This window comes from Hydra vulgaris, chromosome 08, assembly GCF_038396675.1.
Source record: "Hydra vulgaris chromosome 08, alternate assembly HydraT2T_AEP".
Taxonomy (NCBI): domain Eukaryota; kingdom Metazoa; phylum Cnidaria; class Hydrozoa; order Anthoathecata; family Hydridae; genus Hydra; species Hydra vulgaris.
This window is the reverse complement of record NC_088927.1, coordinates 22,660,510-22,675,861: the sequence shown is the minus strand read 5'-3', so window position 1 is coordinate 22,675,861 and position 15,352 is coordinate 22,660,510. Positions and strand designations below refer to the sequence as shown.

General features: G+C 26.2%; 1 protein-coding gene across 1 annotated transcript in view; it reads left to right on the top strand.

Annotated features, from left to right (window-relative positions):
* Window positions 1-5,344: 5,344 nt before the first annotated feature.
* Window positions 5,345-15,352, top strand: part of LOC136083683 (uncharacterized) — a 34,930-nt gene continuing 24,922 nt past the window's right edge. Inside the window, exons 1-2 of the mRNA XM_065803258.1 lie at window positions 5,345-5,480; window positions 11,225-11,273. Of these exons, the coding sequence (XP_065659330.1) occupies window positions 5,457-5,480; window positions 11,225-11,273 (73 nt within the window). The 5' untranslated portion in view covers window positions 5,345-5,456. The remainder of the gene's footprint in view (window positions 5,481-11,224; window positions 11,274-15,352) is intronic.

Below are 15,352 nucleotides of genomic sequence, written 5' to 3'. Positions count from 1 at the left end.
AGACGGGAACTCAAAAAGGTATGTATGATGTAATATCACCTCAATCTTTTCATAGAGCCCCTTAATATGATAAAAAAACAGCTTCTTTTTGAATTTGAGTTTATTTTTTAGTTTATTGTTTCTAACTAAACTTGGACACAATTCTAATATAAACAACAGTTAATAAGAAGTGTTAAAATTTAGTATATGCAATTAGTGTGTTAAAAATAATTTAAAACAAAATAATTAGTCACTTTTATTCTCGGACATTTCTAACACTATTTGAGCATTTGAATCTTTTTCTCAATATTCCCTTCACAATTGCCCAATATTATTTGATAACTCGCTGCTCAGAACAGTTTGGTGGATCAGCATCCTTTGGAACAAAATTAACGCTATTTTTCTTATACCACTGCAATACTTATTTGAAATATTGGATCGATGCCAAATCTAGCCTAAATAAGGTTGGCTGTTTGTGTTTTTTAAATAGAGGAAAAAGTTGTTTTTTAAAACATTGAGTCACATATGGATCTGATGTCAAAGATTGATTTGTTATGAAACAAGAGCTTTTAAAACCACAACTGCAAATAGCCTGTCGTACAAGAAACTGGGTAGCGAACTTTTTAACTTAAATGTACTTAAATGTGTCAGAAACTTTATAACATATTGACTGATAATAGTATTAATTACCTGGAAACATCAAGTTAATTCGAGTTCGTAATTAATTAAGGCCTAATTTTAGCTCGTCCATTTGCCTTATTTTTCCATCAGGCGACCTTTTTGGTATTTTTTTCTTGTAGTATATAATTTAAATTTCGTAGCTAAATCTTGTTGCGGCTGAGTCGGATTTCGATGAATTGAACCGAAGATTAACTTTGCCTTCTTTTTAGAAATAAATCTTGATTTTCCAATACCTCCCGATTTTCTGTATACAGTTTTGTTTCCCTTATTACGTTTTATGCCAATTCCAACAGTTGATTTTGGAACTTTATAATTATGCATTTGAAATCATGGAATATGAGAACAATAAATTTTCTACGTAATCGCAGTAGCTTGATAAACAATATTATTTAATAAATATTGATTGCTCAATGGGCAAGTGGTCTAATGCAATGCCTTTGCAAGTTCTTGCATTCAAATTTGTATCACTGGGTAAAATCATAAGGTTATGTGAACTAATTATAGATTTTACGTTTAGCAAACAGCTTTCCCTAACTTTGATTGAATTTTTGTTTATAGTCCTCATTTGTTACCGTTTCAATGTCAAGACGTTTCCGTCTCGAGATTGCTAAAACTAATAAGAAGTAAATAATACTACATCCACTCACAAAAAGATTAATTTTGTAAACATCATTATAAAAAAGTTCATTACAATTTATTAGGTGGATTTTAAGAAAACTCAATTTAAAATGGTCCAAATTTCAAACGTTCATGGATATATACAATTTTTGGTCGATTAAAAGATTAATCACTTCATTGTTCATTTCAAGTTCATCAAGCAATATAGAACTAAAATAAGAAGACTTTTTATCTATTTTCAATTTTATATATTTTTTATAATAAATTGATATAATCAAAATCATCCATCAATGTTCGCGCAAACTTTGAAAAGAAGCCTTTTCCATCCAAAAGTGTATATAACAATTCAATATCGATTGTCGCTGGCTCCATGTTTGATAATTGCTCAAGCATTGTGCTTTTAATCTAAAAGATTTTCATAGATTATTCGAAATATGAATTTTTTATGGAATAAAATAGTTTAGCCTAATTTTGATTTGTCTTCGAAATGGACTTTAACTTCTTCAAACGAAAATTATAAGAAGTTATCTTTTCAAGAGAAAATATTCTTTCTTGTTTTTAGTTCTTTTGTTTCATATATTTTATCCAGTTTATTTATATTTTAAAGCACAACTATATATAGTTTTAGTGATTTAATTTTATTGGTTCATTTGATTTTTTATTATCATTATTATTATACTAGCTACTTTGGGTATGTCAATAATACCTCAGTAGATATATCCTATAACATTTGTTTGTGTCCGCGGGGAAATAACGAACAATCTTAGTGGGGTAATTTCGAACGTCTAAAGTTTCATTGATAACACATGGGGGTCAGGCGGCCAGAACTTAATGTTTCTTACTTTTGTAACATTTTTGCAACATTTAATTTTAACAGATAAATTTTTATATACGTAATTTCATTTAATAGAGTAAAAACCAGAGAATGTTTTAGAAAGAAACATTCCACTATTATTACTAGTTCGCCTATGAGAAATATTTTAGAGCAAAAGAAAAGTAAGAAGGAAGAAGTAAAAAATGCTAATGGCAAAAGTAAAAAGAGAAAGAAGAACTTTAATCTACTAGAGGCTGACTATGTACCATCCTGTAATCAAGTTACAGGTTAATAAAAAAAAAAGAGCCAGAGGTGATACAAAAACAAAAACTTTTTTGTTTAATTTGCGAAGAAAAGTATAAGGATCCACCCACAGAAGACTGGAATATGTGTCATAAATGCTAGTCCTGGTTGCACAAAAGTGCACAATTGGTAAAAGCACGTCCCGGAGTTTTGCTTGTGATTTTAGGTTGTTAATTTTAAAAGAGTGTTGTTGTATTAAATTGTGATGAAAGGTTAAATGATCTGCCCATGGAAGACTGGATTATATGTGAAAATTGTAAGGCCTGGTGGAGTTGAGCATATCCTGAGGTTTTTTCTGTGATTTCTGCACTTAGTTATTACAATTAGCATTTTATTCGTTATTACACAACAGTGTTTGTGATTAACCCTAGGTGTGTTTGGAATTACCCTACGTACGTATTTTATAATAAGATATATAAACATTGCTTTGGGGGATTTGTGACTGAAAAGTTAGATTGAATGATAAGCAATAAATATGATCGATTTTGTATAACTAGTATCTTTAATTCGCATTCCCGCATAGGTGTTCACCAACACCCGACTCTCCCCTATCTATTTTAAAAAAACAAATAAAAAACAATTGAATGAAAACACCTTCCTACTTTAAAAAAGAAAATTGTCTTTTTAATTTCTAAGATGCGCAGATTAACCTTAATTAATTGTGTAAAAACTTAACGTAAATATAACTAACGTAGGCAGCTGCGTGAAATTTATAACAGGGTTTTTCAAAATTCAAAGCTTAGAAAATACAACTTCAACCATTCATCAAGATTTTATTAAGTTTACAAAGCAAAAGAGGACCAGGAACACGGGTCAGGGGGAGCTAGGCATGTCAAATCCGCCCCATAATACAAAATATTTTCAATTTTTTCAATCTGGATTTATTTATTTATAGCAAAAACATAAATATAGCAAAAAAGACTTAATAGTTAAAATCCAGTTTTAAAGTTTTTGCAAGCTACAGTTTATTTATATATTTTTTATTTTGCCTCCAAAGCAGATTTTTCTGGAGTAGCAGGACGGGCTGATTATTTTTGTTCTTTAATAAGTTTCAGACCATAATTTTTTTTAGACCATACGCTGCTTATTAGGATTAATTACCTTAGCAAATTAATAACATAACGTCAGCTCGGAATACAAGTGTCATATCAAAAATTTAATAAAATTATATATAAATATTTAATAATCTAATTTATGTAAATTTAAAGTTATGCAAATGTAAAAAATTATTTTTATGTAACGTGACAAAATAACGTTATACAATTTAAAAATATAAAAAAAATTTTCATTAAAATAATGTTAAATTTACATAAATTATATAATTTTTATAAATAATTTTGATAAATTATCGATTTGTCACTTGTATTACGAGCCGACGATAACTATCTTGTGACATATGCGCAATACATTTCTACCAGTGTTTAAATGTTTTAAGAAATTTCTCTCCTCTTCGTTTTTTACAATGTATAATATCTTTACATATGTTATGTAAAGATATTATACATTGTAAAAAAAAAAAAAAAAAAGTGAAAAAAAAGGTTTCAGTGGTAGGATTCGAATCACGGCTGAAATTCTGAAAGTCTGACTATGGTTTTAAAACTACTTAAGAAACAAAAGATGTTAGAAATGATGGAGATGTTACCGCAATGCAATTTTTACGTGAAAGTAAAACTGTTAAACTTTATATATGTTTTAAGATTACATATTTTGAAGTTTACATAAGTCGGATATTTGTATACTTTTTTGTTCACATTTTCTTATAAAAAAAGTGATGCGACTCTTTCTCGCCATTGTCTCGGTTACAATGGCGAGAGTTCTATGTCAAACACGCTGAAAAGGGCACTACTACTACTATTAAGCTCAGCATTATTATATAGATTTGATTTGATTGAATATTTTTGCAAAGGGCTTCATTATAAGTTCTTATAATCTTCTGGAAATTTTGTCAGTTATATTTGTAATAAAGTGATTCTGTAACTATAATATATATATCGTAGGCAAATAAATATTAAAAAAAGTAATAATAATAAAATTATAAAGAATTAATAAAACACTAAATATTGAAAAAAACGAAAATCTTTTCATCCAGCCTCAAAAAAAAATAACTGCTATTTTGCGATATACCTTTACATTTTATTGACAAAATTCATATAAAAAGAGTCACTAGTACAAACCTTTTGGACATCGATGTCTATAAAATAATAAAAAATAATAATAAAATTATTACAAGTATAAATACATTGTATAAAACAAGTGTTTTAAAAAATGGGCGGGCCATTGGTTTACTGACCAAATGAAAAATGCATCTGATTAACGGAAACTACATAGCAACTTGCTACATAGCTTCCGTTAATCAGCTTGCTACGGTCACAAAAAAAGCGTTAAACTCAGTGTTGGGATCAGAAACTATCGAGACTGGAAATTCTCAGAACAAATCAGTGTGCACAACGAGCAATCAAGTGTCCGCAAGATCTTAAAGAGCTTTAAAAGATGAAATTAGTTTTTAAGAAAAAAAAAATTAAAATCTGATAAAAGAAAAGAAAAAAGAACATAGATATTTTTATAAAACTATTTCGTCGTGTATGTAAATTGACGTAAAACTATGCGATTCATAACGCATATATAAATATGGTAAAAATATGCAAGACGTCATGGATGGAGTAAAGACTGAAAGCTTAAAAAATATGTTAAATAAACACACTGCAATTACAAATTTTATTTTTCTATACAGATTATTTCGACATTAGTATTGAATAAAAAAAAATTAGTAAAACTTGTTCAATAAATACTAAGCGTGAAAACGTCTTTCAATAAATACTCAATTAATATTTATGGACATGTCTTCTGTTACAAGATTCATTTTTTTTGTACATTTATTTTTACTTTTTACTGTTTCTATGTAAACTTGAATGCAATTATTTTCTAAACTGTGATGACCTCATAAAATAAGGAGTTTTAATATGTGTCTTAGCAGAATAAATATTTATTAGAATTAAAAAATTAAAAAAAAAGTAGCTAGCCGAATAAAGATTAAAAAATATATTTTGAAGTCAAAGAAGTTATGAAAACAAAAATTCTTATTTCGGTAAGGTATACTTATCAATAAGTTTTTTAAATCGCGCTTTATTGGGTAAAAGTGTAACAATGTAAAATAGATTCTTCTTTAAAAATATTAAACTCTCACCTTTCCTTGAGATTTTTTTATTATTATTTTTGGAACTTTTTCTGTCCTAGTGTTTTTAATAACTTTTACAAAGAGGTTTTTTAAACCTTACAAAGTTTACAGCCCCTCTCAGTTTGAGGGGCTGTAAACTTTACAGGATAATAAAAACCGAGCACTAAGAGATTATTGCATAAAATTTTAAGTTTGTTGATGAATTAAAATTTAGATAAAATAGTAAAGAACGTATTTTTTAACATCGTTGCCACTACGTTAATAGTTAAGGGGACTAAAATTTCTTGGGTTTTTTGTTCCCAAGCTTTGATCACTTTAATTTATTGTGAAGCACCGTTATTTGGTATTAGCATGAACTTATAAATACTTGGAGGTATCTGGAATTTAACTGTTTCTAACACAAAACAAAACTCCGATTATGTATGCCATTAGGAAAGAAGAAGTTGTGTTAACCCCCTGCAATATAAAATTAAAGTTTAACTACTTTCACTGATTACTTTTCATAACAAGTATTACGTCTGGGTCATAAAATGTAAATGCTTTTTAAATAATAAAGAAGTTTTGAATGCTAACATTCTACTTATTTGACTAGAAAATGTATTTTACCTAGATTTTCAATTATGTTATTAATTTCCCGGATTCTTAATTAAGTTTGCTACCCCATCTTCATTGACCTCTTTACCTTCTAAAGGAAATTGTTTCTTTGGTATTGACATTGCACAATTTTATAAGAGATCGCTTTGAGGCCAAATTGAAACAATCAACCAACTTATTACTAATAACGTCATTATTTCTTGCTTTGTGCCCTGGGAGCTTTATTCAAATTTTAATTGTTCTCCAATTAGTCGACCGCACCTAATAATAAGCATATATACCGCCTATATATATATATATATATATATATATATATATATATATATATATATATATATATATATATATATATACATATATATATATATATATATATATATATATATATATATATATATATATATATATATATATATATATATATATATATATATATATATATATATATATATATATATATATATATATATAAATTATGTTAGTGTATTCTACAAACAAATCATTAGGTTCATCAGGAAGAATGTCTAAACATAAAAAAGTTTTCAAATTATAGAAAAATTATTTCACAGGAAGTTGGGAATTGTTATAATTAATTATGTAATAACTTGCATCAACTACATTAGATAATAAAAAATCATGAAAAGAATTCTTTAGAACTAGGATAAATTTGGACTGGTCATTTGTTTTTATAATTTTTTAAAAAGAACTTATTTTCATGTCTGCATTTAGAAATTAATTCTGATTTTTTATTCAGTAAATTTTCTTGATCTAAATGAGTAATAATTTCAAATTTTTCTTGTAAACATAGTATACATTTTTGGAAATGTTATTATAGGCAGGCGCAGTTTTTAGGATGGACCAGTTTAATTTAAAAGTTTGTTTTAAATTAAACTGGTCTATCCTTAAAACTACGCCTTATATATTTTAGCTTTACATATTTTAGCTTCAAGTTTTTATGGTTTTAATATTTGGTAATCCTGAACTTGTTTTAAAAAAACACTGTTATACTTTTTTAGCTTCAAGTTTTTATGGTTTTAATGTTCAATTGTTCCACTGATTGAAAAGTCATAATAATTTCTTAAAGTTATTAAAAAATATTTTTTACTTTGAAAAATATATTCCTGTAAACTAAAAAAATAATGGTTATTAATTTAAGACAATTTGTGCGATGTTTTCAGGTTTATAATACTTCTAATAATATATATATAGGTTATTTGAGTTAAAAAGACAAAAAATAACACTAAAAAAAAAAAAAAAAAATTAAAAAAAAAAATAACACTAAAAAAAAAATAACACTAAAAAAAAATAAGAAAAAAAATTATCAAATTAATCACTTCATGTGATTATTTTTATTGGTTATTTTTAAAAGTTCTTATCATTTAAAATAACTAATGCATCAACGATATTGAATGGTTACAAAATTCAAAATTAAAAAAAAAAAATCATATAAGGGTGATTGAATTGTGTTTTAAGGCTGAGTGCAAAAGCTATGTTTCATTCATTGCCACAATCGAGTTTAAACATCATTCATTAATATTATTACTGTATCATTATATTTTGTTACTAAAATATAACTGCTTTTAAAATTTTATAGTTTTGTTGCACATTAATTTTATAATTTTATTGCCATGACATTATTTTATATGCACATTAAAATGCTTAAGCCAATTATGTGTGTAGTATGAATTGCACATTCTAACATCTCGTACAATATCTGTCCGCATTCTCTATGCTATTTTTCTAACTCGACTACTTTTGACTTTCACTTTCACTTACTTCGTTCTTCCTAAACTCACTTACTCTTGGTCAGCGAAGCGGGTGATGATGCTCTTTAGTGAGTTGAACTTGTCTTCGCTGGCCCGGGTATGTAACATCTATATGGCAATTAGCTGGAGGAGGATAAACCACAATACCCAAAATTTTATAATTCTTTTAACTTTTTTCCATATATTTTTATCACTGATCTCAAAATATAACTGGATAGCTGGTTCTATTGTTTTTTCCGAAAAAAGTTGAAGCTAAAATTGGCCTCCCAAGATGGCGGCGATTTTAGTTCCTAGCGGTGAAACCGATATACATTTTAAATGGCTATATCAAATTACAAAAAAAAATAATTAAATAAGCTTATAAATTTGTTAAAAATAAAAGAAAACAAATGAATTTTATAAATGTTAGAGAAAAAAAGATATTATTTTTTTGTATAATTGAATTTATTATTAAATGGCATTTACAAATTTAGTTAAGTATAAGTATTAAGTATAAGTATTGGGAACTAAAAACTATAAGTCTTATAGTTTTTAGTTCCCAATGCTGTATGCTAGAAGGTTAATAACATAACAGTAGATAAACGGCAATCATTTCTACCCTCTATATTCTCTACTACTATATTCTCTATTTTTTGTAGCAAGATGCCATTTTGTACAAATTCTACATGAATTGTTAACTGAGTGCTGTGAGTATACAAAAACTTAGGGGTTCCTTCTAGAATTATATTATACTTGAATTCTATTATTGCATAAACTATTTAAATAAAATATTATTAAGTGTCACTTATACTGGTAAAAAAAAAACCAGGTCTGAGTTATAGTTATTTATAACAACTTTTAAAACAAATAAAAAGTAAATAATAGTTTCTTATAGTTTGAAGGATAATCACTCAATAAAATTGAAGAAACAAATGTATATAAAAATACATTTGTTTGAAAAAAATTTATTTATATCTTTATATAGAAATGTTCAAAACATTTTCTCCTCTTTGAAATATCTCCTTAACTTTAGTTAAATACCCTGCTTACCTGCTGTTACATATTATGGTCATATATTACAGCTTGCTGACTTTTTTATATTAATGAACTGTAAATAGCTGTTAAATAATTTTATAAATATGTTGTTGAGTTTATTTGCATAATAGATTGATTATATGACATTAAATTCAAGAAAATGATTTGCTAAAGAATATCATTAGTCTTAAAGAGATTACTGCTACACAAATGATCTTGTATAATCGAAAAACTGATTTCATTGGATATTTGGCAGCAATTAAATCTGCTCAAGGTATTTCTTGACTGGGTTGAAAAAGAAGGTTCACCATTAAATTATTTATTATCATATAAGCTCAGCCAAAACCATCTAGAGCTCTTTTTTGGTGCTGTGAGATCTGCAGAAATGTTTTACAGCAATATCAATTGCCAACAATTCACATATAAATAACTTTTTATGCAAAGTATCAATTAATTTTCAAATGAAAACTGCAGCATCAGAGATAAAACTCATATATATGTTTTAGACGATTCTTTTGGTGGTTTTAGTACTAAAATATCTTTTACTGAAATTGAATTAATAAGAAAATATGATTTGTTGGAGAGAGAACCAACAGTGAGTGATCACGATAATGCAGATATTCCAAACTGCAACAATCTATTTGAATATAAAAAAACTTTGATCCCATATATTGCTGGATACGTAAATAAAATGACTTCAAAAAAAAAAATCCTCATTAAATGTCAGAATGTACTAGTACTTCCTTTTCATTTAAAACAAAATAGCTTTTTAAAATTCAAAGACATAGGAGGTTTGATTAAACCAATCATAAGTGTTATATGCAAAGAAAGAGAAAATCCATTTCCAAATTAATTGGTTGTTTTAATAGATTGCCTCTTTCCAAATGAAATTGGAATTCAAAATGCATTAGCAAGTGCTGCTTTGAGATCAGTCGATTTCTTGAAAATAATAATTGATCTAGCTCCTCATGTTTGACTCAACTATAAGTGATAACAATATATTTTCCTTATTTTAGCTCATTTGGCAGTTTGGCTGCCAAATTAACTAGAAAAATAAATAAATATATATATATATAATATATATATATATATATATATATATATATATATATATATATATATATATATATATATATATATATATAATAAAATAATATAAGACACAAATAACTATATAAAAAAATTCTAGAAGGAACCTCTGAGTTGTGTGTACTCACAGAGCTCAGCTAATAGTTCATGCAGCATTTGTAAATTTGTGATATCTATTTAAAAAACTAATTTCATAATAGTTTATTTTAAAAAGATACTTAGCTGCCTACCATGCAGTTATGTTATTAACCTTCTAGCTCACAGCATTGGGTAGTTAAGAACTAAAAGGTGCATAAATTGTATTATAAACAATATTAAACAAATAATTTATAGTAAAACTAAAATTAAAAGAAGGTAGTTAAATGAAAAATATGAATAAAATTATTTCAGTTTTTCAAACTTAAAATAATTATTCGAAAGTTGTTTGGAAATTGTTAGCTTGTATAACTACTAGTTCCTTATTTGTTCTTTACTAATGTTAAATAAACTAATTCTTAATTAAAAAAAACTAAAAATTTTTATCTTATTTAATAACAATTATTTATCTTTAAAAGAGCAAGATATTATTCAAACTTATTGTTTAGAATATATTTTGTTAATCAATAGAGAAATTTACGTAAATATGTAATATTGCCTTTTTTTTTAATTATCGTTATGTAAAACCAAAAATTATATTTGAGGCATGTACATTTCATAATATTTATATATGTAAATGACATATAAGTTCGTAACAAAAATTTCTTCATTTGTAATCAACCGAAACCGTCGCCATCTTGGGAGGCCAAAACTGGCTTCAAAAAATTTGCCGCATACGCTATCCAGTTATATTTTGAGATCAGTGATTTTTATTTACTACTATTCAAAACGTTTTATTTATAACATTAATTTGATAAAAGTATATACATACATACATGCATATATATATATATATATATATATATATATATATATATATATATATATATATATATATATATATATATATATATATATATATATATATATATATATATATATATATATATATATATATATATATATATATATATATATATATATATATATATATATATATATATATATATATATATATATATATATATATATATATATATATATATATATATGTATATATATATATATATATATATATATATATATATATATATATATATTTAATGTTTTGTTCAGATTTTACTCTTTTTGGTTAGAAGTTTTTTCGTATGCAATGCTGATATTAGTAAGTCCGTTTGTTTTGCTTTTAATTCAAATTTTTAAACAATTTAACAATTTAGATAAATCTAAATTAAAAGTATAAAATTTACTCTTAAAAAAATTTCCATATTTATCAAGCGTTGCACAAGTGTGCGTTTCTCTATACAACATTAATCAATATTTAGCGTATGCTAATTGATATGGAACGTCTTAAATTATATTTTAAACGGATAAGGTAGATTAGGGTAATATAAGCACCTTGGTAATTTGAGCATACTTAAAGATTTCTTAGATGTAAGCAGTTAAGTTAAAGTTGCTTGGTATTTTTTGAATAGACTTTATGTGGCGATAACAAAAATCAGTACATTTAGCGTAAATTTATATGCAGTAATTAGCGGCTATCATCAAACTAAAACGCTGTTAAATTTTTGCGTTGCTAAAATAATATCATCACGCAAGAATAAAACTGTGGCGCGAAATTTGGTGCTAAAATAATGAAATTAATTTTTTTATAAAGAAAGATATGTTAGCTAAAAATCTAATCCATTTTTGTTTGAAAAACAATGAATAGAAACATTTAGTTTTGACTTTAATAAAAGACGCCATTTTTGTGTAATATGAGCATGCTCAAATTACCCAGTGTTTTTCATTAAAATTACCTAGTTTATAGTCTAAAAATAGCAGTAGTTTTAATTGCTTTTTGAATAAAAACAAAACATAGTAAAAAATTTAAATATTATAATAATACTAAATATTTTTCTGTAATATAAATTCAAAAACTCTAAATTTGTAAAGGTTCAAAGGTTTGAGTTAATAAAATTGAAAAAATAACGAAGTCAACTTTTAATTTTTTTTTGCGGAAAACATAGCTGTATTGTTTCAACAAAAAGCAGTCCAAAATTTGATCTTTATTGATCAGTTTTGTTAATAATGAATCACTATATTCCAAAAATTAGTTTTAATTGTCAGATTGGTATTTTTTTACTTAATTAATGTTATATTTTTGAGCTAATTTAAAGTGCTCATATTACCAAGTGGTCTTGGTAATATGAGCACTTTATAGTAAAAATTTATAGTAATTGTTTATTGTTTAAAGAATATTGTTTAATTTTTAGGGGAATTTTACTAATTTTTAAAACAGAGTGCTTTTAACTTTATTATTATAGATAATAATTAATTAAAAATTGTAAATAATAGATAAATATAGGTAATAATCGATTGACAATATTATATATTTAAAATTGACAAAAAAAAACTACTTTAAAAAACTACGTCACTTTTTTTTCACAATAACCTGGTTAGCGAAAAACATTGGAGAGTCATGTTTTATATTCTAGAAACCCTAATTATATATTCAGACTTGCATAAGTCTGAATATATGCTAACATTTGCTTTGTAACCAACAAAACTAGTGTCTTTATCGCACTTAAAGTGTGACGTTTTTGGGAAATAAATTATTCATTGAACTTTATGCTGTTTCTCATAAAATCAAAAATTCAAATTACTGTTTTTCATTTTTGGCAATTGTTTTAAATATATATATTATTATATATATTTAAATAGGTAATAATTATGAACAACCTTGTTTCTTGAGAGTAAGTGCATATTTAATGACTAAAAAGCTTTTTGGCCTTTTACCTCGAATTAAGTATAAAATATTACATTACCATAATTGATATATATAGAATTCAATATAAACTGTTTTGGCAATTCATAAGCTCAAAAGCATTGATAATTAGTTTCAAATTAGAAGCTAGACCTAGGCTTCTTGCCATTGAAAACCAACGTAAAGTGCATAATAACATTATTTTAATGTTATTAGCACTTCACGTTGTTAGGTTTTTTTAATGTTCTAGACAGCAGCTATCTTCAAGACATGGTAAACGTATTATGGCGTTTAAAACTTATAATCATGTTAAATTTTGTGAATGTATAGTGGAAAACTCTTAAACATTTGTTGACAATTATGTGGGTTATTATATTAATAGCTACCAATTAATATAATTGTAAGAAAAATATTTGCGGATTTAATGATAGTTGTGAGGGGTGTTTGTGGATTTTATTTGATATAAATCCAGGTTCAGGATTTTTTGGTATTTGAGTTTAGTTACTTCCACAAAACTTTTAAACTCCAAACTTTTGCTCATACCTATGTCATACAAAAATGCTTTGCCAAAAGTTACGCTACCGGAAACTTGGTAACAAAAATACTCTAAAAAATTAGGCATCACCCGCCATAAAATGGAAAAAATGGTTTGTCAAAATACTATACAAAAGTTTTTTTACTAGATAGAAATTTATTTAAGGATTTTAGTTTTCTTGCATAAACACAACATTAAGTTGTTTTCTTTTCTAAACTAAATGAGAACCTGTCTCTTATAAATTCTAATGGCAATCAGTGACGGGTCCAGGTGGAGGGAGGAAGGGGCGGGAGAGGAGCGGGGTATGCATCCCCCACCTCAAAAATAATCATTAAAACCCATTAATCAGTTACACTTAAATCAAACAAGTATATTACCAATAATTATCAATTAAAAACCCACTTAAATTACAAACCACAAGACCACTTAAATTACAAACCACAAGACCACTTAAATTACAAACTACAAGACATCAAAGTATTTTCTGGCATTTCATAGTATAATATAAATCACCATAGATTTAAAATTTAATTTGAAAAGATTATTATATTTAGAAATTATACCCATATAAACTTTACAACCCTCTCAACTTTTAGAAGGTTGTTAGCATTACATAATAATCACTTTTAAATGCAAAATGATCTTTTTTAATGAAACTCTGAACATATTTATATATGGTGGTCTTATTGAAGAAAATCATAACTTTTTTTAAAAAATAAAATTCCCCCGCCTCCACATTTCCGTAGCTAAATTTTAGAGGTATTTTGTATTCTCAGGCTCAATTACTCAAAAAAAAACTTCACTGAAGAGACTTGTTTTATATTCTAGTAATCCCCTGATTATTGAATGCAAGTCTGAAGGTATCAGCGCAAATTTGGGCAAAACATTCTTATAAAACAAAAGTATTGTATTATAAAATTTTGAAGATTTGAACTTAACTGGGACTTATTTAACACAAATCCAATTCCCTGAAATTTACGTGAAAATGCGTAAAAATGTTTCGCAAATTATTACGCGTATTATATTAAGTAAAAAGCTTTTTCTTTCGTTAAACACAACGTTGAATTGAGTAATTTAACGTTAAGTTTAATACAAGAAAACTAACTCATATACAATCTCTCATTTACAAGCATTTTAATGAAGTGTGTCTTTTAAAAGTTCACTACTTCTTAACACAAAAAAATATTTTTATTTTTATGATTTTATATTTGTTCTAGGCTTCTATATCTATTCTAGGCTCAAAGCCTTGTGGATTTGCCCCCCCCCCCCAAAAAAAAAAAAAAAAAACTAGCCATTACGGCCCCAATTTTTTTTTTTTTTTTCTAAAAAAGTGGATAAATTTTACAGATTACTTTAAAACAGCTGGGTACCTGACATACTTTAACGTCGCCGTTCATAAGACTAAATGCAATCAAATTAACGCTTAAATTCAATTAGATATATTTTATATTTGTTAAATTGATATAGAGTTACTAGTGAAGAGTTTCTTTAACTACTGTAAATGCATTACGCAGATAATAGAAGTACGTCGCAAACCATCAAAAAATGGGTTTGCGACGTGTTTTCATGCTTCGACGTGTTTTCATGCTTGTAAACTCATTTATTATGCCTACATAACTTAATGTTCTTGCAACCTCGTTCTCAATAGACAGCATTGCTAAGGAAGAAAAATGTTCACCGATCATTGTTGACCTATTTAAAAATACAAAGAAATAAAGCTACACGTATTTATGTATAATGAAGCAAGATTATTTATACTAACCTATGAAATGTTTTAATTAGTTTTAACTTGCTGAAGCTACGTTCTGCACTTGCAACAGTAACTGGTAAAGTAAAAATGATTCGTAACGCAATTACTAGATTGGGATAAGTTTCTTGCAGCTCTTCTTTGTAGATGTAGTTTAGGAAGTCATATGCAGATTTTAAGAGAGCATTTTTTTCCTCCTTTATAACTATGACAAAA